The sequence below is a fragment of the Gracilinanus agilis genome, chromosome 1 (assembly GCF_016433145.1).
Source record: "Gracilinanus agilis isolate LMUSP501 chromosome 1, AgileGrace, whole genome shotgun sequence".
In the NCBI taxonomy this organism is placed as follows: domain Eukaryota; kingdom Metazoa; phylum Chordata; class Mammalia; order Didelphimorphia; family Didelphidae; genus Gracilinanus; species Gracilinanus agilis.
In genome coordinates this window covers 708,220,838-708,242,675 of record NC_058130.1, presented here as the reverse complement: position 1 = coordinate 708,242,675, position 21,838 = coordinate 708,220,838, and the positions used below count along the sequence as shown (strand labels likewise).

At 35.9% G+C, this 21,838-nt stretch overlaps 1 protein-coding gene across 1 annotated transcript in view; it reads left to right on the top strand.

The window, feature by feature from the left end:
* Positions 1 to 21,838, top strand: part of LOC123256269 (DNA (cytosine-5)-methyltransferase 1-like) — a 55,886-nt gene that overhangs the window by 13,108 nt on the left and 20,940 nt on the right. Inside the window, exons 2-17 of the mRNA XM_044684925.1 lie at positions 2,042 to 2,084; positions 3,113 to 3,220; positions 3,444 to 3,687; positions 5,109 to 5,181; positions 5,674 to 5,758; positions 7,702 to 7,742; positions 9,489 to 9,537; positions 10,429 to 10,512; positions 11,193 to 11,302; positions 12,692 to 12,810; positions 14,831 to 14,923; positions 16,393 to 16,544; positions 16,811 to 16,998; positions 17,398 to 17,587; positions 18,318 to 18,415; positions 19,150 to 19,297. Of these exons, the coding sequence (XP_044540860.1) occupies positions 2,042 to 2,084; positions 3,113 to 3,220; positions 3,444 to 3,687; positions 5,109 to 5,181; positions 5,674 to 5,758; positions 7,702 to 7,742; positions 9,489 to 9,537; positions 10,429 to 10,512; positions 11,193 to 11,302; positions 12,692 to 12,810; positions 14,831 to 14,923; positions 16,393 to 16,544; positions 16,811 to 16,998; positions 17,398 to 17,587; positions 18,318 to 18,415; positions 19,150 to 19,297 (1,825 nt within the window). The remainder of the gene's footprint in view (positions 1 to 2,041; positions 2,085 to 3,112; positions 3,221 to 3,443; positions 3,688 to 5,108; positions 5,182 to 5,673; positions 5,759 to 7,701; positions 7,743 to 9,488; positions 9,538 to 10,428; positions 10,513 to 11,192; positions 11,303 to 12,691; positions 12,811 to 14,830; positions 14,924 to 16,392; positions 16,545 to 16,810; positions 16,999 to 17,397; positions 17,588 to 18,317; positions 18,416 to 19,149; positions 19,298 to 21,838) is intronic.

The window sequence follows — 21,838 nt, the reverse complement described above, 5'->3', positions numbered from 1 at the left end:
TTACTTTGCATCAGTTCATGTAAGGTCCTTCCAGTTCTCCCTGAAATCATCCTGCTCATCATTCCTTATAGCACAATAGTATTCCATCACTATTATATACCACAATTTGTTCAGCCATTCACCAATTGAGGGACATCTCCACAGTTTCCAATTCTTTGCTATAAGGTGGCTTTTTGTAAGAGATTGGAGTGGGGGGGAGAATCTTCTTTTCTCTATTAGTTTATTTTTTCCCCATCCCTATCCCTCTTTTTTTTTCTCATGGAACCCAAGTACTAGAAAACTACCAGTGCTTTTGAAAGCACTGCATATCCTAAATGGTTCATAAAGGTCAACAGATAAAATGTTGTCTCTTTGGTAATTCATTGAATTTTCAAGGTTAGTATCTCTTCCCACTTAGCCAACTATTCTTCCTTAGATGGGTATTCAATTAATCAATAAGTATTCATTAAACACCTATTTGGAAGATAGGTAACCATTCATATCTTAGGTGGTAGGAATACAAGGATTAAAAACAAAAGAAAGTCTACTCTCGAGGAACTTTGTATTCTGTTGGAGAAGACAGCATATGTAGATATATATAGAATAAATAAATAGAAGTTTAAATATAAGATAGGGAGGAAGGGGGAGGGGAGTTTGGAAATCGAAAATTTAGAATTCCTGCCTTTAATTTTCTTTTTTATTATTACACACTTGGTGAACATCAACAAATACAAACATTTCCCTAGCTAAAAAAAGAACAGAAAAAGACAACTACATGTGAAACCCATGAGCTTCTAATTTAAAGTATAGTATGGTGGAGTTTTTCCTATATTTCAGATTTAATGTGATAGTTTTCAGCATTGCTCTATTTGTCTGATCTGAACTGTCTTCTGCTCTCCTGTTTTTTTTTCCCCCTAGCAATTTGTTAACACTTTTCATTGTTTACTTCCCCTTTTTTGTATTATTATTATTATTATTACTATCTTCCCAGCCCCCCCCAAATCCTTCTATTGTGACAACTAAGCATAGTTATGAAAAATCAAATGACATTGACAGTGGCTGAAAAGTATGTTGCCTTCGCTACTTCTAGTCCATTGCTACTACTATTTATTTTTATAGCCCTGTCTTAGAAACAGAAGAACAAGGACTAGGCAAATGGGGTTAAGTGACTTGGCCAGGGTCACACAGCTAGAAAGTGTGTGAGATCAGATTTGGATCCAAGTTGTCATCATCCCCCCCCCCCCCCCAATTCCAGGCCTAGCACTGTGTCCATTGTACCATTTAGCTGCCACTGTCCATTACTTCTAAGACGTGGGAAACATGATTTATCATTAGTCTTTTGGAGTCCTGACTGATCATTCATTGATTGATCATTGATCATGGCTCTTTCATAGCTGTTTTGTTTTGCAGTGTTACTGTAATTGTTGAAATTTTTTCTCTAGTTCTGATTACTTCACTCTGCATCAGTTCATGTGGTTCTATTTTAGACATAACTGAATTTAAGATATATTTAGGGAATATACATACAGTTCAAAGTGTCTAAAAACAAGGATTTGGTGAAGTAGGAATGGAATTCAAGGGAAAGACTCCTTAGTCTGAAGTTGATTATAAAATTATTTCAACGGATATATGATAATTAAACTCTTGGGAGCTAATGAAGTCACAGAGAGAATGTGTAGAGAAGAGAAGATCCAAGACAATGCCTTGGGAAATACTTAAAAGGTCAAAGGGGGGTAGTATTCTTCTAGTATTCATTTGCACCAATTAATAAAGTATACCCTGGGTACAATTTGATTTTTTAAAAAATTCAAATGGCCTAACTAGGTGAGTTGGTATTTTTATGGAGTGCTTTTTTACTTCTGTTTTGATTATATTCTTTTTTTTTCTTCTCTTTTTTTGGAACTTAAGAATTTGACATTCTCCATTTTTATTCAACCATTCTTGGTCTAGATATGTTGCTAGAAATGTATGTTTCCATTATTTTCATTGAACTTTAGGAAGTTTATCTGTGTTTTGGCTATAAGAGAGATTATACTATAACAGTTATATTTTCTTCTTTCAGACTTAAAGATTTAGAAAAAGATGAGGATATTCTTACCGAAAAGGTGAGATGATTTTTTGTTTCTTATATTGGACTATTTACATGTAGACATTTATATGTATATTGGACTATTTACATTAGACTATTTACAAGATAGATATTTGGTTTTTAATAGGCAGTATCATTTTGGTTTGTTTTTAATAAAAAGAAGAGAGACAACATAGTTTAGTGCAGGGGTTGGCAACCTTTTTGTCCGTGAGAGCCATAAACGCCACATTTTTAAAAATGTAATTTCGTGAGAGCCGTACGGTGCTCACAGTGTGCGCTCCTGTAACAGCGCCTGAAAAAAAATTGACTTTATGACTCCTGCAGAAAGAGCCATACGTTGCTGACCCTTGGTTTAGTGTCTTAGAGAGCTGACTTTGGTGTCCGAAAAATGTGGATTCAAGTTGTACTCCTGATACATGCTAGTAGTATAATTGTTGGGCAACACAAATTGCCCCAAACAGCTCTCATACTAAAAGTTAGTGTTGCCATTTTGCATTATTGGAAGGAATTTCTATCTAGAGAAGTCTGATCTGCACATTTTTGTTAGTGTCATCATGATGGAAAACTACTCCCCAAAACAGACATATTTTAAAGGGAGTAGATTTCCAAATACCTTACCAGAATGTATGTATGTGTTCAACTAACTAATTTGGAATAGTTGAATTAAAAATTAAAACAATTTCAGAAACTACATTTTAATAGATAACTTGACTTCCTTGAGCCTATTAACTTGACTCACTAACTCCATTCGTAGAAAGATTATCTCCCATATACTTTATACTTTTGCCCCCTGTAATTTTATTTTTGTAGGTTATATATTAATATGAGAAGTTATGCCCTAAGGTAGTTCATAATAGGTGTGGTAGTAATCACAGCAAGAGACTGTTACTATGTCTTAGAATGTTTCTGTTTTGTGGACCTATATCATTCTTTTGTTGTTGAGCACCTGTCTATCTGGATTGCTGTGGGCTCGAAATGTCATTTAGTTACATCTTTGCATTCAAATGCTTAGAACGTTCTCTAAATCATCACTATTTTCTCTAGGAGTGTATTAAGAAGAAATTAAGTCTCCTGCATGAATTTCTGCAAGCAGAAGTACAGCATCAGTTATTTGACTTGGAGATCAAATTGCACAAAGAAGAACTTTCTGAAGTAAGTATTTTTCTTAATGTCTCACTTTTAACATGGCTATTTCCTTCTCTCATGTATTTGCATACTTGTGTGAAGGAAACTGGAGGTGAAATGAGCCTTTTTCATAAGCCTTTTGCTTGATACCTTTTTTTATTAGGGTGACAGAGAAGATAGAAAGTACTTGGACTTTATGGTAGGCTTTCACATACTAATTATTGTTTAAATTGTCTCTACCCTGCTCTAGGAGGGATACTTGGCGAAAGTAAAATTCCTGTTAAATAAAGAATTATCCTTGGAGAACGGTGACCATACTCTCAATCAAAAAGTGAATGGTTGTTTAGAAAACGGTACTTATACTAGTGACGAGGATTTTGAGAAAAGTATTGAAGAAGATAGTGCGGTAGAGATGGAGGAAGCAACTGGATCATCAACATCTCTGTCAAAAAGCAGAAAACCTAGAAGAAGTAAATCAGATGGCGAGACTAAAAGTAATAGCATTTAAACTTTGGCACATATATTTTACTTACAACAATTTCCATATGTTCTTTTGGCCTTGAAGAAGGAGGATTTTAGCTTCCATCCAAATGTGAGAATGAGTCCATACTGTCTTTAGATCTTTTTCACTCCTGTGAAGCACAAAACGTATTAGGATAGAATGCTCAAGTCTTTTTGAACAGAAATAGTAAATAAATATTTACTTGTGAATGAGTATGAGACCATTAGACCATGTAGAACAGTGATGACAAACCTTTTAGAGATGTAATATTGGACCTTGCCCCTCAGACCAAGTGCAGTGGCCCTCCCCCTGCCCCCCCACTGAGTGCTGTGCCCCTGCCCCCCAACTGAGTGACACCCCACCCCGCCTTTACCCCATAGGGGAGAGAGAAAGCTCACCCATTGGGCTCCTGGACAGAGCCGGTGAATTGAGGAACGTCCTCAATGAGTGTAGAGAGGGAGAGGAGAGTGGCCCAAGCATTCTGCTACCCTCCAGCTTTGCCACCTGTGAGCCATCCACCTCACCCCTGTGTGCTTCCATTGGGCTACTGGGCAGAGGGGTGAGGAATGTGAAAAAATGTTGTCAGGCATAGTGGAGAGGGGGAGGGGATCAGCTCCATTGGAGTCCCTCTGCCTTTCTAGTATTGAACTGGGGATGGGGGTGGGTATTGGCCATGTGCCCACAGAGAGCACTCTGTGTGCCATCTTTGGCACTCACACCATAGGTTCGCTACCACTGACATAGCATATAAGAAAAAGGTCCAAACTCTTTAAATCTATGTGACTGAACTATTGCTTATTCTCTTAATCACTAAACCCCCAAATACTTTCTTTGACACTGTCAGCCTACAATTCTTCATTTAAATTTTTATTGAGCTTATTTCTAAGGATTAGAAAATGTCATAAAATTTCATCCCTGTTTAGAAGCTAGAATGGACCAATGAGTTGCCTTGATTTTGATGCATTAGAAATGGCATTGTGGTAAATACTTCTATGGCAGTGATGGGCAAACTATGGACTGTGAGCCAGATTGGGGGCGGGGCCTGAAATGTTCTATCTGGCTGGGTGACATTATTCCTAATCTGACGAATACAATGAGTAGGATACAATACAATGAAACCTCCAAAGAGTTGCCTAAGAAACATATTGACAGATGAGCATTTCCTTTCCTTTGGCCCCCTCTTTAAAAAAGTTTGCCCATCACTGTTCTATAGGAATCATATTAACTAAATGGGTGAAGAATAATATGTCTCATAGAATGTTTATGCCATTCTTTTTTCCTCTAATAGTTTGATCATGTTGGTAAAGCGCTAAACTTCCGTTTTTTTAGTTTTTTTTTTAAATTGTATGACCAAATGCTATTTTCATTTATTTAGTGACAGTTTAATTTGAGTTTCTTTTTCTTTTGAAACAGAATCTTCAGCCAGCTCAAGAGTTACAAGAAGCTCTGGCAAGCAACCTACTATTGTATCTCTGTTTTCAAAAGGGTCAGTATGGCCTGTGCCTTAATTAGACAACTTTTCTTTACTAATAGTGATTTAAATATTATTTTGGCTAGAATATTGGAAGGGTTTTGGAGGATTTCACTTATTTTGTTAACTTATGAAGTGCCCAGTTCTCCCTTTGTAGGGTATTTTATCCTGGTTAATTATCTATATAACATGTTAAAAACCTACTGCTAAAGATCATATTTAAATGTTTCTCTTGAGTTTGTTAATGTTTTGGGGGCATCTCATGTGAGTGGATTTTTACTGCTATTTAAAAAGTCTTTACAAAATTATTTTGGGGAGATGAAAATAGAGACAATTTATAATAACAAATTGGGATTTTAATTGGCATGAAATAATGTAGACTTTTTTGTAAATAAGGTAAAACCTATAGCTTTTGCTCTCTGAGTTGTGGGAGCAGTATCAGAATATTACAAATAGGAAGAGTTTGCCTCCTTTTCAAATCAGGACTTATTGCATTTTGAATGTTAGATCCAGTAAACGGAAGTCAGAAGGAGCAACTGGAGAAATAAAGCAAGAAATGAATGTAGAGAAGGAAGATGATCTTGAAGAAAAGGTAACTTGAAGACATTTAAAGTTTACCAATTTTGTCTTTTTGTTTTGTATGCAGGGCCCTTTTGGTAGAGAAATTATATATGTAGTTATTGATGTTGAGGACATCATAATTGAATTTCAGGATTGCTAGAAAAGGAGAATTTTATTTTTGTTGATTGGAAGTTATTCTTGTATTTGTAGACTATTGGAAGTAATAGTTACTTGAAATTTTAGATCATCACTTCTAACCTGACACTTGATTTCTTTGTAATAATGTCTCGCTGGCTGGTTGTTTAGTCCTTACTATAGTATAGTAAGGTAGAAATACATGCAATAGGCAGTATTCTTTGGAATTACCTATCCTGCCAAATTGGAAGCTTCTCAAGTTGTTCTCTTCCTTAGATAGGGTTTGAAACCAAGATAAATACTTCATGTTGAAGTATGTATAATGTTTATTGATGGAGAAGGTCAAGAAACACCATTATCAAATCAAAACTTTTAGTTTTGCTGCTTATTAGTTCTGTTAGTTCAATTCAACAAGTATTCACTTAGCATCTACTAGGCACTGGGCTCACAGATCCATGAATGTAATAATTCTTGTCTTTGAGCTAATGGTGGCCTAGGGACAAAGGGTAGTGGAAACCGTGTGGATATAGATATGTGGATACAACACATATAGTTATATAATAATATATCTACAACCTGCACAATATGGATTATAGATATATTACATTCACATATTGGTATTTATAATATATATGTATATCACATGTACACACAATGTAAATTTAAGGGAATAGGAGGTGGAAAGCAGTATTACCTAGGAAAGATCAGGAAAATCATTTTGTAAGAGGTAGAGTTATAAATAGGAACCCCAAAATGTAGAGGTGAAGAGAGAGAGCATTCCAGGAATGAAGGTTAGCCTATGCAAAGGCACAGAATCAAAATCTAGGAAACAACAATTTAATCAGTTTTCTTTGGAGTATAAAATAGATAAAGTAAGGTGTAATTCCCCAGGAAAGATATTTTGATCATTTGGGAAAGGCTTTAAATGCCAAACAAAATATCTCTGTAATCCTAGATCTAGTAGGGAACTATTGAAACATTTTGAGCAAGAAAGTGACATACTCACTTCAATACTTAAAGAATATGAATTTGACAACTCTGCGGATGATAGATTAGAGAGAATTGAAATCGGAGATAGGGATAACAGGATGTCATAGCAACAATATAAGGTAATAAGAGTTGTGATTTGAATTGAGACATATTGTAGAGTTAGAATTGACAAGGCCTGAAAACTATTTGGATATATATGTTGAGGGGGTGTGCAGGATTTAAGATGACTTCAAAGTTGCAGATTTAGGTAAATGAGAGGTTAATGGTACTTTTGACACAGAAGTTAAGAGAGATGACTTTTGGGAGAATGTTTAGTTTGAGATGCTTATGGAATATGCAGATGTGGATATATAGAAAGCAATTGGTAGCAATTCCACTGGGTTTTACACGTATCATTGTTCAAGACCTATTTCCATATGATTAATATTTGCAATAGAGTGATCATTTAGAGTCTAGAACCACAATCATATCCTCATCAAACCATGTGTTTGATCATGTTTTTCTTCTGCATTTTTACTCCCACAGTTCTTTCTCTGGATGTGGATAGCGTTCTTTCTCATAAGTTCTGGTGCCTTTTAGTAGTGTTTTTTTAAACCCATACCTTCCTTAGAATTAATACTAAGCTTTGGTTCCAATGCAGATGAGCAGTATGGGCTAGGCAATGGGGTTAAGTGACTTGCCCAGGGTCACACAGCTAGGAGGTATTTATGACTAGATTTGCTTTCTTGATGATTGGAGGAGGTTCTCCTGTTTCCAAGCCTGATTCTATCCACTGAGCTACCTAGCTGCCCTTAGCACAGCCTCTTAATGACATTTTTTACCTTTTCATTTTTAACTATTTCTTTTCAGGAACAAGGAGAAAAGAAAATGAAATTTGAAGTCAAAGAAGGGTAAGAAGAATGAATATACTTTTTGGTTTTATTGATTTCAAATTTCCTGAAATTATTTACTTTGGGGATCAAGGAAAGGGATAACCAAGGGATTTCTAATAAAAAGTCAGGGCTAATCAGATGCCAAATCAATAGAGACAGTACTAAAGAAATTAGAAAGTAAACTTCATCCTTAATTGGGTTGGATTCTTACCTTTTATATTCTTGAGAATAATTCCCATAGTTTTATGAAATTAAATTGTGTCCTGATTTTGGAACTAGGGTATATTCCTTAGTTGTAACACAGTGCAGCAGAGAGAGTGAAGACTTGGGACTGAAAGCCTCAGATGCTTCTGCTGTGCCTTCCTGTGGGAACATGAACAAGCCACTTAACTTCTTTGAGGTTTTTTTCTTTGTCAGTAAAACAAGATTGTTGCACTGTGATACTTTGGGGAAAATCTCCGATTTCATAAGTATTGGCACCCCTATTTGAACAGATGACCATTTTTCTTTTTTGCATAAATGGCTGTACCCAAAAAATTGATCACGAATTACCAATCATTTTTAGTTCTCAGATATAGAGTAGAGGTGGGTCTAGTTAGAAAACTCTTTAGTAAGACATTGTTCTTAAATATCATAGATCATAGACTTTTTTTAAACATTTATTAATATTAATTTTTAACATGGTTACATGATTCATGCTCCTCCTTTCCCCTTCGCCCCCCGCACTCCCCCCCACCCATGGCCAATGCACATTTCCACTAGGATCATAGACATTTTTTGAAATTGAATTTAATTTTCAGTTCCTAATTTTCTCCTTCCCTTCTGCTCCTCCAACCATCAAGAAGGCAAGAAGAATAAAAAAAAAGTTATATTTAGTTAAGCAAAGCAAATTCCCATATTATCCATGTATTAAAAAAAGAAGAAGAAAGAAAATCTGCTTCAGTTTGTATGCTGAGTCCATCAGTTCTCTATCTGGAAGTTGATAGCATGCTTTATTATGAGTTCTTTGGAGTTGGGGTTGATCAGAGTTCCTAAATCTCTCAAAGTCATTTATCTTTACAGCATTATTGTTATTTTATAAGTAGTTCTGATTCTGCTCTACTTTATATCAATTCATACAGGTATTCCCATATTTTTCTGAAACTGCCCCCTTCATCGTTTCTTACAGAACGTAGTATTCCATTCACATTCATGTACTACAACTTGCTTAGCCATTTCCCAATTGATAAGCATCCCCTCAGTTTTATTGTCATGAAAAGAGCAGCTATATGTATTTTTGTACATAGATACCCATTTCCTCTTTTTTAACTCTTTTTTTGGGGGTATAGACCTAGTAGTGGTATTGCTGAGTCAAAGGGTATGCATAGTTTAATAGCTTTTTGGGCACAGTTCCAGACTGCTTTCAAGAATGGCTGGAACAGTTTATAGCTCCACCACCTTTGTCAGGATTTATCTTTGTTGTTTTAAAACAGATTTTTGAGTCCACAATTAGGCATCAGATTAGGACTTTTTAAATTTGGACAAGTTAACTAGGCTTCTACTAATGATATATACTTTTTTCAGTCTCTGAATTTTAGATTTTACAAAAAATGAAACTAGATTGTTCTTTGTGAAGAGCAGAAGTAGGGACTTGCCTAGGATTACACAGAGCTCTAGGAAAGATGGGATTAGGAGGAGTCAAATTCTAACTGGGGAGCTATATAGCAGAGGTCAAGCTTTAGTGCTGAATTTTCATCACTTACCTTGCTATGCTTTTTTACACAGATCTGAAATAAAAGAAGTAGTTCAGGGCAAAGCTGTACTACCCGTAAAGGTAAGTTGTCTGTGAATTGGGACATGTTAAGTGTGTTACTTATGTGCATATAACCCAGAATATTAAAACTAAAAGTCTAAACTTTGATTTGTTCAGTAGGTATGCTACATACTACTGGGTAACTTTGGATATGCCTTTTAACCTTTTTTTTTGGTGAGGGGGTCCTTTTTCCTTTTATGGTAACTGAGGGGTTGGATGAGATAATCTATAAGGATTTCTTTAGCTTTAAATCTTATCACTGTTCAAATTCTGTGGTAGGGAAAGTCTTAGAATAATAATAGGACATAATATCTGGTTTCTTTCTCAGCAAATAATATAGAAGCCCATTGGACCAAACTTCAAACACTTTTCCCAAGAGTTGGCTTTGATGTCTAAATACAGCTCACTTTTTGAAACTACAGTTAAGTGGTCAGTGTTAGGGGTTAGTTTTTGGGGGGGGGATAAGTTTAATTTCAAAAAGAATTATTCTGGGGGCCAGCTGGGTAGCTCAGTGGATTGAGAGTCAGGCCTAGAGATGGGAGGTCCTAGGTTCAAATCGGACCTCAGACATTTCCCAGCTGTGTGACCCTGGGCAAGTCACTTGACCCCCATTGCCCACCCATACCACTCTTCTACCTAATAACCAATACACAGAAGTTAAGGGTTCAAAAAAAATTTAAAAAAAAAAAAAGTAACATAATTTACTACCAAATTGCTTGGAATACCTTTTTAATTGGTACATTTAAATCTTAATAGAGCTAAAACCAGCTTTTAGGGAACAGTTTTCTTGCCTGTATCAGGATATCTGTATTGTCTCAAAACAGTAATCATGTCAGATTTCTAATCTTGAATGCTTGAAATTGGAAACTGGTAACTATTTCTAAATTCTGCTTAATATGTTATTCCCTGTAGTCTACTCCTCCTAAGTGTATGGATTGTAGGCAGTACCTGGATGACCCTGATCTAAAATTTTTTCAAGGAGATCCTGATGGCGCAGTAAGTATTTTTTTTCCTTTTCAATCCAAAAATTATTAATTAAGCACTTGTGTGTAAAGCACCGTGCTAGATATTAGGGCTATTACAACAAAAAGTCTTTGCCCTGGCAAAAAAGAGCCCTTGCACTGAAAGAACTTATGTACTGCTTGGTGATGAGGGCTGGGAGGGAACCCTTAAGCAAGTAAATAAAAATTTAAAGTGCGAGGAAGATTGAGGAGCACTAATCATCTAGAATGGAGTTAGGATCAGAAACCTTTATGCTGAACTGAGTCTCGATATAAGAGATGATATAAGACAAAGATGAAGAACATTTTAGGCATGGGGAAAATTTCTGCACATGCACAAAAGTAGGATTGAGTTCAGGGATGATGGAATAGCTAACAGATTTCAAGGAGAGAAAGTTAAGTGGGGGTTAGGCTGTGGATAGCTTTTAATAGTTAGATTTTTTACATTACTACAATATTTAAGATTTTAAAAAACAAAGAAAAAACTATACACTTTTAAGTAGTTGGGAAAATATATGGTAAACTAAAATAACACAACAAAATAGCATATTACCCCCATCTGTTTTTTTTAATAAATTGAAATTGACTTATTCTATGATGCAGTAAAATTGAACATTCTTTGTATTCTTACAGTATTCTCTTTTTTTTTTGTATAATTCTTAAATATCTCCTTAGTTGGATGAACCAGAGATGTTAACAGATGAAAGATTATCCATTTTTGATGCCAATGAGGATGGCTTTGAAAGTTATGATGATCTCCCACAGCATAGAGTAACATCCTTCAGGTAACATGGGCCTTAGAAAGATAGAGTTGGGGACTTGATTCTTGTGTTAATCACTATGACAGATTCTGTTAAGGGAAAACATTTGACTCTGGGATGAGAAACTTTTTTTTCCTCTCTAAGTAACCACAGGAGAAAAAAAATCCATCTGAGGCCCCAAATTTTGTTTTATTTTTTTGCTTAGAGAACTATATAAAATAGTTTTATTTACTCATGTTTTTATAATCTCTGCTTATTGAAACTATTCAGTAAGTAAAAAGAGAAAACTAAAATATAGTTCCATGTTATGAGTTATGCCTTATTAAAGGTTAGAGATTTTAAAACGGGAAGGAAGATAGGAGAAAATTAGAAGAGAGCTTATCCCCAATAGATTTCCATGAAAATTATACTCCCGTACTATGGAGTTTAGGATAATGTCTCTGGTAACTATAGTTATGAATGAAAGTGGAAATCCTCTTTGGTTTTTGCCTAGGAAGCCTAACTTAGGATGTAATTGAACCAAATCCATCAGCACAGACTGGAGGTTGCCTTCCCTTTGGCAATACTAATTCTTCATTTCACAAATATTTGGTTATTATTAAGCAGACTATGAAGCTAGAAGTACAGTGAATAAGAAAACAAAAATACAGTGTCTGCTCTCAGGGACTTTATAATCCAGTGGGGGAGATAATTTATACCTATATTAATGATGCTTTGCATTTGCCATTGATAGCCTGGTACTACTGGGTGCTTTTTTATACCTTCTCATTGGATTCTCACAACAGCCTTGTGAGATATGTACCTCAGTCCCAGGTGAAGAAATTGAGACTTGGGAATTAGGAGCTTCCCCATGGTGATCACACGGAAAGTATATAAATAATAAAGCTGAGGTTGAATCTTTGACTTTCTGCCATAGCATGGAATTTTTTTGTAAGATGAATGTAATGTTACCAGAAATACAAAATTCAATAGAAGTTGAAAGGAAGAGGCAATTCTCTCATTTGAAGGCGGGAATTTCAGGGAGGCTTCATAGAAATGCTATATGAGCAGTGCCTTAGAGGAGGCCAAAATGACCAGGAGATTATATAACTCCCCAAGAGGAAGGAGGACCAGCATGAGCAAAGACGTTAACGAAACAGGGCTCTGCCTCTTCTCTTTTATCCTTCTCCATACTTTATAATTCTAGAGGACTTTTCGTATACATTTGCTTCTGTGCTTTCTTATTTTTGGTTGGGGGACACATGTGCATGTTATGATAGTTATAAGAGATTTGATTATTAATCAAGTGGGTTACTGAGGACTCATATATAATCCCTTTAAATCAAAGGAGTCGGCTTTCATAGTACTGCAATATCTGGTTTAAATTTGTAGTAGGATAGTTACAAAAAAGTCCTTTTTTCCCTCCCTCACTAGTGTTTATGATAAGAAGGGCCATCTGTGCCCATTTGATACAGGCCTAATTGAGAAGAATATAGAACTCTACTTCAGTGGGACAGTAAAACCAATCTACGATGACAACCCATGTCTGGATGGTAAGAATACATATTTCAGGGTACCATGTTTGGGACATACAGAATATTGTATATCCTTGCTTTTGCTTTAATTTGAATAACCATTAGCCAACATTTAAATAAAGATCATACTTAACTCCAAATCATGCAGAAATGTTTAAAGTGCACGTTAACTTTTGATTGTTAATAATAATATGCTTGCTTTCCGAGTCCTCTTCAGATTTGTGTGTATTTGGATTTGGTTACTGTAGTCAACTTCTATACTAATAGAAAGCACATTGATTCAGCATAATTTTATGTCTTTATCTCAATTGTCTTTTTTTTATGGCAGAATAATTTTCCATTATATTCTTCTATCATATACCATTTCTATAGTAATTCCTCAATTTGTATAAATTGAGTTTTCCTTAGGTTATTTTTGGCTGTGCTGACAAGATTTTTTAAATGACTTTTTAAAATAACAATATTTATTTTTAAATAAGAGTTTTTTTAAATAAGCCCAACTCTTAGGGGTCAGTGGGTTCAAGAATTTGAACATTTATTGGCTTATTGCATGTTGTCATATTGCTTTTTAAAAATTGCACTAATTCATAGTTCCATCAGCAATGTTAGAGCATGCTTATCTTTCCCCAACCCCATCAACTTTGAATTTTGTTCATCTTAATTTTTTTTGCCAATTTAAAATGCATAAGGTAGTAGTAACTCATTCCCAGTTTTAATATTTATTAGTCTGACCAACTCTTCTTGGTACTTTTTGGTAACTTGTTTTTGAGATCTACATGTTCATATCTTTGGATTATTATCTGTTTGGAAATGGATTTTTAAAAATAGAATTCTATCAATTTTTGGATACTTAAAACGTTTTTACCTGAAGTATCTGATAAAAATCAGTCTTATTTTCCTTTTTATTCTGATTGTATTGCTTTTTGCTTTGTACTTTTTATTTAATAAAATTTTTTTGTCTTCTATCATTTTTAAATATTTTTATTAAAGAACTTTCTTTTCATTATAGTGAACTAATATTGTTCCCTTTTCTTTTTAGAGTGTTGTACACTCATTTGGGCAATAGATCTTCCATTTAGATATTTCAGCTGTAGTGGAAAATTCTTAGAATTTGAAAGTTTTGCTAGCTTATCAAAATATTTACAGTAACAACGAGTGACTAATTTTTGCTAACTATTTGGCTTTATGAAACTGCCACAGATGTTTTAGAAGTGACATCGTTGATATTAAAAGTGAATTAATCACTTGTTAGTCAAAGGAACCATTTAATTCACTGATATGAGTACTCTTTTCATTGAAAATTATCATAACCTTTAGATATATTAGATCAGGGGTCAGCAACCTTTTTGGCCGCGGGAGCCATAAAGGCCACATTTTTTAAAATGTAATTTCGTGGGCAGCTGGGTAGCTCAGTGGAGTGAGAGTCAGGCCTAGAGACAGGAGGTCCTAGGTTCAAACCCGGCCTCAGCCACTTCCCAGCTGTGTGACCCTGGGCAAGTCACTTGACCCCCATTGCCCACCCTTACCACTCTTCCACCTATGAGACAATACACCGAAGTACAAGGGTTTAAAAAAAAAATGTAATTTCGTGAGAGCCGTACAGTGCTCACAGTGCCGCTCCTATAACAGCGACTGAAAAAAAATTGACTTTATGGCTCCTGCAGAAAGAGCCATACATTGCCGACCCCTGTATTCGACTCTCTCTGCAAATTGCAGTGGCTTCTGAATTCTCACCTATTATCCTTTCTTTTGGTAATGAATCCACCAAACTTAGACTGGATATTTGATGGCACTCCATCACTAGATGTGCCCTAGAAATAATTTTAGCTTGGTAGAACATGTGTTTACCTAGTCGAGATTTGAGAGACCCAGGTCATCAGTGAGGAATTGCAGACTTTAATTATGGTTGTGAATACCATTCAGAGCATGACATTTTGCTTTTGTCTTCCATTAGTCAAATCTCAAACATTTTTTGTTCCTCATTAAAAGGAAAAAAAAATGGGTTAATTTTACATTCTTTTTTTTTTTTCCCCCTTAGGTGGTGTCAGAGCCAAAAAACTTGGCCCCATAAATGCATGGTGGATCACTGGTTTTGATGGTGGCGAGAAAGCTTTGATTGGCTTCACCACAGGTACCTTCAAAGTGGGAGTTATTTTGAAGTAGTTGGCTACATTTTACTAACTTAACAGCTCAAAGTTCTTAACATTGGGTATCTATAAAAGAAATACTAAATCCTCCTACTGGTGACTTAGACACACCTTGATAAAGGGCTTCACATGACCAAAATGGAATTTTTGCTGAGGTATGAAATACTATGCCAAACTCAGCAGGATATTCTACTCTTATAAAATGTTGGCACCAGAACATGCATCTAGGGTGCACAGTGGACAAACTGCTAGAGTCAAGAAGACCTGAGCACAAACCCTCTCTTAGACATTTGCTAGCTGTATAACCCTAGCTAAGACTTTAGACTCCTCTCTGCCTCAGTTTTTGCAACTGTAAAATGGAGATAATGATAATAGTACCTACACAATATTTGTTGTGAGGCTCAAATGAAATATTTGTAAAATGTTTATTAGCATAGAGCAGGGGTCAGCAACCTTTTTGGCCGTGAGAGCCATAAACACCACATTTTTTAAAATGTAATTTCGTGAGAGCCGTACAGTGCTCACAGTGCGCTCCTGTAACAGCACCAGAAAAAAAAATTGACTTTATGGCTCCTGCAGAAAGAGCCATATCTGGCCCTCAAAAGAGCCATATGTTGCCGACCCCTGGCATAGAGCCTTGGCCCATAATAGGTGCTTAATGGATGCTTGTTCCTTTCCCTCCCACAGTTGAACTCCAACTCATTTGAAAATTATGTGACAAAGGTGAAGGAAAAAGCCTAATTTTCATTTTGTTCAAATTGGGATTTCCCTTTGATGAAAAACTAGCTTATTTGTTGACTTGAAGTTGGTCCCAACCATACTCTGATTCTGTAGTATTTGTTTAAAAACTTTATAGTAGAGCTAAGATTCATCCGAATTTGCTTATTTAAAATTTTTTTCCTTCCATTTTAGTACAAATTTTGAGTTTATTAAATTTTTCTTTGCATTTTAATGTCGATTTTCTTCAAATAGTATTCCTTTTTCCCCATTTATCCTCCTTTGCAATAAAGAGCAGTTAGCAAAATAAACATAGGGACTGCGTCCAATAATGGATGTGAAGTTCTGTACCCACAGCTTGCTCCCTCTCAAGAGGATAAGAGGATCATAGATTTAGAGATGGAAGAAACCATAGCCATCACCCAGGCTTATTTTAGAGTTGAAGAAATTGAGACAGAGAGGTTTGGTGAGATTTCAAACCAGGTCTTCTTACTCCAAATCCTGTATTCTTACTATCATGTTCTGGTGATGTGAAGGCAGTTAGGAGCAACTTGGAGGCTGGAAGATCCCAGGGTCTTTTGGAAACCAGGTTTTATCCCCAAATTTATATATTTACCATTGATGCTATTGCACAAATTGTTCATTTCATTTCAGCTGAATTTGTTGTCTTCAGTGTTTTTCATTTATGTCCATTTTGTCATTTCATCACTATATATAATCTTATCTTATTTTCTAGCTTTTGCCGATTATATTCTGATGGCTCCTAGTGAGGAATATGCCCCTATATTTGCACTAATGCAGGAGAAGATTTACATGAGTAAAATAGTTGTTGAATTCTTACAGAACAATCCTGATGTCAGCTATGAAGATTTGCTCAATAAGATTGAAGTAAGTAAGTTTAATCTTTTAACATGGTCAGTGTAAGGTGTCAAGCTAGATACATATGTAAAATAGAGCTTGGAGCCCTTTAAGAATCTGTTCTCATTATTCCAAGTCAGTAAATGGGAAAAAGTTTAACGTGATCTTTGGCTAGTGTTTTTGTGCTTCTGATTATAAGAATAGTTTCCAGTATAAAGCCTTACACTTTGAATGATAGATTTGCTTGTCAACAAGGGAAGATTAACTTTTGATTTTTGTCTCCTTCCTTTTAAAAGACCACTGTTCCTCCTGCTGGACTAAACTTTAATCGATTCACAGAAGATTCTCTTCTTCGACATGCCCAGTTTGTGGTGGAACAAGTAGAAAGCTATGATGAGGCTGGAGACAGTGATGAGCAGCCTGTCATCATTACACCTTGCATGAGAGACTTGATTAAATTAGCTGGTGTCACCTTGGGGAAAAGGTAAAGACTTAATAATTTTAACTTTTCCCCCCATTCCATTCTAATAACCACACAAGACACATCTTTGATTTTGAAGCATAATTTGTAAAATGCTGATGAAAGTCCATGTATCTTCATTTCCCTGGTCTTGACCTATTAGAGAGAACCACCCAGTACTTCCTTAGTAACTCTTCTTGGGCAGGGTATAGTTGGAGGTGATCTTTCTGATCTAATGGCTACTTTTCTGAAGTGAAGCTGCCTAAATGGCAACACATAGGCAGTGGATTTGTCTAGAAAAAAAGATTTGTTTTCCATCGTCTATAAGACATTTTGTTTTGTTCTTTGATTTTCATTGGCACATTGATCTCATTTTTACCTCTAGATCAGAGCTAACTAACCAATACGACTTCTGACTTTTAGACGAGCTGCAAGGCGGCAAGCCATCAGACATCCTACCAAAATAGACAAGGATAAAGGACCAACCAAAGCCACTACCACCAAGCTCGTCTACCTGATCTTTGATACTTTCTTCTCAGAACAAATTGAAAAGAATGAAAGAGAAGATGACAAGGAGAATGCTATGAAGCGTCGGCGCTGTGGTGTCTGTGAGGTAGTACACACGCTAAGGTTACAAATTTGAGTTAACACAAGGAGAATCTTTGTGACTTGACTTTCTTTGGAGCATTGCATAGACTTCTTATATAAGTGTGGTTCTTGATGAAAACAGGATATTCATCCTGGAATATTGTTCTTTTGATATGAAATGGTTTTCATTGGACAAGAAATATCAACTGCCTAAAAAGCTAATCTAACTAGATTAGGTTAGCAATCTTTTTGTATTCAAGATAATTGCTGACTCAGAAAAAAAACATAGTTTTAAGAATTATTTTTATTTCTTAATTCTGTAAGCTTTTAAATCTTTAATAATGATAGTGTTTTGTGAGCCTTCCATCCTCCTCAAAACTACCGCACTTTTCACCGTGCTATGTTTAGGGAGGTCTCTGACTACCCTTCTGGCTTTGCCCTCACTCAGGTAGCACAGACTAGTCTAAATTCTCTCCAGCACTCTTAACATTCGTGTTCCAGGAAAGAGTGGTCTAGGCCATCGTTATATCTCCATATTCCGTCCTTTGGGGTAGCTTTATGGAAGTTGTATATGGGTCCTAAGGAGAAGTGTTCCCCTAAAGACAGTCCTATTATTTAACACCTAGGAGAACATTGTGCTGTCTGACCTCTTCTGGCCTTCAAGTTTTTATATTTGTCTATGAATTTAAGTATCTAATATGAATTTGTCAGCTCTCGCTATGGCCATTGAATACAGATACTCTTGGTCCTTCCAGGTTTGCCAGCAGCCCGAGTGTGGAAAATGTAAAGCCTGTCAGGATATGGTTAAATTTGGTGGCAGCGGGCGCAGCAAGCAGGCTTGTCTACAGAGAAGGTAAAAAGACAGCTTTCCTTATTAGCCTTAGAGAGCACAGATTTACAGAGAAAGGTCTCATGTTAGGGTGCACTTTAGAGAAGGCTCCTCCCTAGTCTGCACTTGGGACTACTTCCAGATCTCTTCCCTTCCAGCCTTGAAAGGGTAGTCTTTGAAGGTGTTTCTTCTCTGCCTTAAGAGACAGTGTTCAAGAGATGACAGGTCTGCAATATACTTTATCTTGTAGCTAAACTGTGTGGTGATCTCTCAACCTAACTAGGCTGGGCCTTGCAAAACCTATGTGTGGCTAACTCTGGGCCTCTTCTTGAAGGCTGATCAGTTTGTTCATTCTATAGGCAGGGACTTTCAGAGTCTGGGTTCCTAATGAGGTATTTGGACATAGACTTGACTTATGTCAAGAGAGCTGTGATATAATTTGTATTTGTGGGACATCTAGGTAACATAGTGGATAGAGCACCAGGCCTAGAGTCAGGAGGACCCCGCTTCACATCTGGCCTTAGACACTTTCTAGCTGTGTGATCCTAGGCAAGTCACTTAACCCAGTTGCCTACAGAGGAAGTTAAAAACACAGCTTTCTTTGCCATTCTTTTCTCTTAGAATTAATACTAGGTCAAAGGCAACAGTTTTAAAAAAATGTGTACTTGAGTCTCTTTTTTGCTATATATCAGTTATGAATTATTTCTAGTTTCAGAAGCTCCTCTTAAAACCTATGATGAGGATCATTGACTTTCTAGGTGTCCAAATCTGGCTGTGAAAGAGGCTGATGAAGATGAAGAAGTTGATGATAATATTCCTGAAATGCCCTCACCTAAAAAAATGCTACAAGGAAGGAAAAAGAAACAGAACAAGACTAGGATCTCCTGGTTTGGAGCTCCAATCAAGGTAATATTTAGAGGTTTCTTTTGTCTCATTCCAAGGAATATTTCCATTCTAACAAATACATAGAGGTTGCTTGGGGGGGTAAAAAGCCACACCAAGCTTTAAATTCTTCCTTTAACCTTAAGGCTGCATAAATACTTTTCATGTTTTTTGGAGAATAGGAACAGCTAGAAGATTTCTGTATAGTAATTATCTTCATAGGCTACCAACCACTGCTGTTAAAACAGTACTGGCCAATTGGACTATCCATCCTCTTTCCAGGTTTTGTCATCCAGCTCAGTAGCTCTGCCATCTGCCCACCGACAGAAATGCAGATAAGCCTTGCACTATCCACCTCACAGGATTGTTAGGAGGAAAACACTTTGCAGACTTGAAGTGGCCACATACAAATGGGGTGGAGATTATGTTAGTACCTTTTTAGAATCCATCAGGTTTTATAAGTGCTTCCTATCTGCTGACACTGTCCTTTGGCATTGGAGATACAATTACAGTCCCATCTTGAAAGATGTTTACATTGACAAGTACCTGTAAAAATACATATAAAATATAGAGTGAATAAATACAGATATATACAAAGTAGTTAAATAGAAGATGGGGAGAAGGAGGGCACAAACATTTGAGGCTTCATGTAGAATATGAAGTTTAGGCTGCATCTTAAATGAAGAGAGAGAAGTACTAAAACAGAGATAAGGAGGGAGTATCTTCCATGGCATGTAGTTCAGACAATGTAAAGGGATACAGATGAGAAATGGAGTGTTGTATGTGAAGAACAGAGAGAAGGCACATTTGGCTTGAATGTATAATATAGAAGAAGTGGAGTAATGCTCTTTGAAACTAGAAAGATAGGTTGGGACCAGGTCGTAATGGTCTTTAAATTCTAAATACCTAGGACTTTATATTTTATCTTAGAGGCAATAGGAAGCCATTGGTATTGATCGAATATGGGAATCACATGGTCATATTATACTTTTAGAAACAAAATTAATTTTCACTTTTTTTTCCAATTATTTTCTCTCCTGTGCTTCCTTTGTTCCCATTAAACAGTCATAACAAAATATATGTAGTTAAGCAGAACAAATTCCTTCATTGGCCACATCCAAAAATGTATGTTTCGTTTTGCCTTAAGCTCATTACATCTCTGTCAGGAGGTATGTAGCATACTTATATTTAAGGGTCTTCTAGAATTGTGGTTTGTCATTATATTGATCAGAGTTGTAAAGACTTTAAAAATTGTTTTTTCTTCATAATATTTTTGTTGTGTAAATTGTTATGGTTTTGCTCATCTCACCTTGCATCATCAGTTCTTAATAAGGTCCTTCCTAGTTTTCTCTGAAACTCCATTTTGTTATTTCTTAAGGTATTCTTAGTATTCCATTCTATTCATGTGCCATAATTTGTTTAGTCATTTCACAATAGGTAGGCATTCCTTTAGATTCATTTCTAGTTTTTTGCAGCTACAAAAAGAGCTACTATTTTTATTATATATTATATTTTTGCACATATACATCCTTTTTTCAAAATTTTATCTCTGAGGTTTAGGCCTGATAGTAGTATCACTCATTCAGAGAGAGAGAGAGAGTGTGAGAGTGTGTGTGTGTGTGTGTGTTTTTTCCAAATGGTAAGAAAAGGTTTTGCCATTAGTGCAGATGAAAAGGTGACTAAAATATGAAATGGGTAGATTATTATTAAAGTAAAATGAAAGTTTAGTGACTATTAGGGCAAAGTTCCATATAGCTTTTTAGACTAGCTGGGTCAACTTATAGCTCCATCAATGGTACATTATCTCTCCAACATCTCCAGCATTCTCTCCAACATTTGTCATTATCCTCTTTTTTTTTCCATCTTTGCTGATCTGGAGGACATGAGTAAAGAATTTGAAGTTGCTTTAATTTGTATTTCTGTAATTTCTATATGGTTGTTGCTAGCTTGAATTTCTTCTTTAAAAGTTGTTTTTACTATCTTTTAACTATTTATCAATTAGAGAATAGTTTTTATACTTTTAAATTTGAATTTCTTTGCATATCTTGAGTATGAAATTTTTATCAGAGAAACTTGCTGAAAAGAATCCCTCCCCCATATCCCCAGTTATCTAGTTATCTTGCTTCCTTTCTCATTTTCATTTTATAATGTATTGGTTTTGTTAATGAAAAAGGTTTTAACTTCATATAAAAGAAATCATCTGTTTTATCTTTTGTAATTCCATCTATCCTTTGGTCAAAAAATTCTTTTTTTTTTTTTTAACCCATATAATACTATATATTCGTTCCAAGGCAGAAGAGTGGTAAGTCCTAGGCAGTGGGGGTTGTGACTTGCCCAGGGTCACCCAGCTAGGATGTATCTGAGGCCAGATTTGAACCCAGGGCTTCCTGTCTCAAGGTTTGGCTCTCAATCCACTGAGCCACCCAGCTGCCCCCAAGAATTCTTCCCTTATCCATCAGATAAAGTAATTTCTTCTTTGCTCCTCTATTTTTCTTATGATAGAATCTTCATGGCTAAGATTTGTATCTGTTTTAGAGTTTCTCTTCATATAGAGTGTGTAATAGG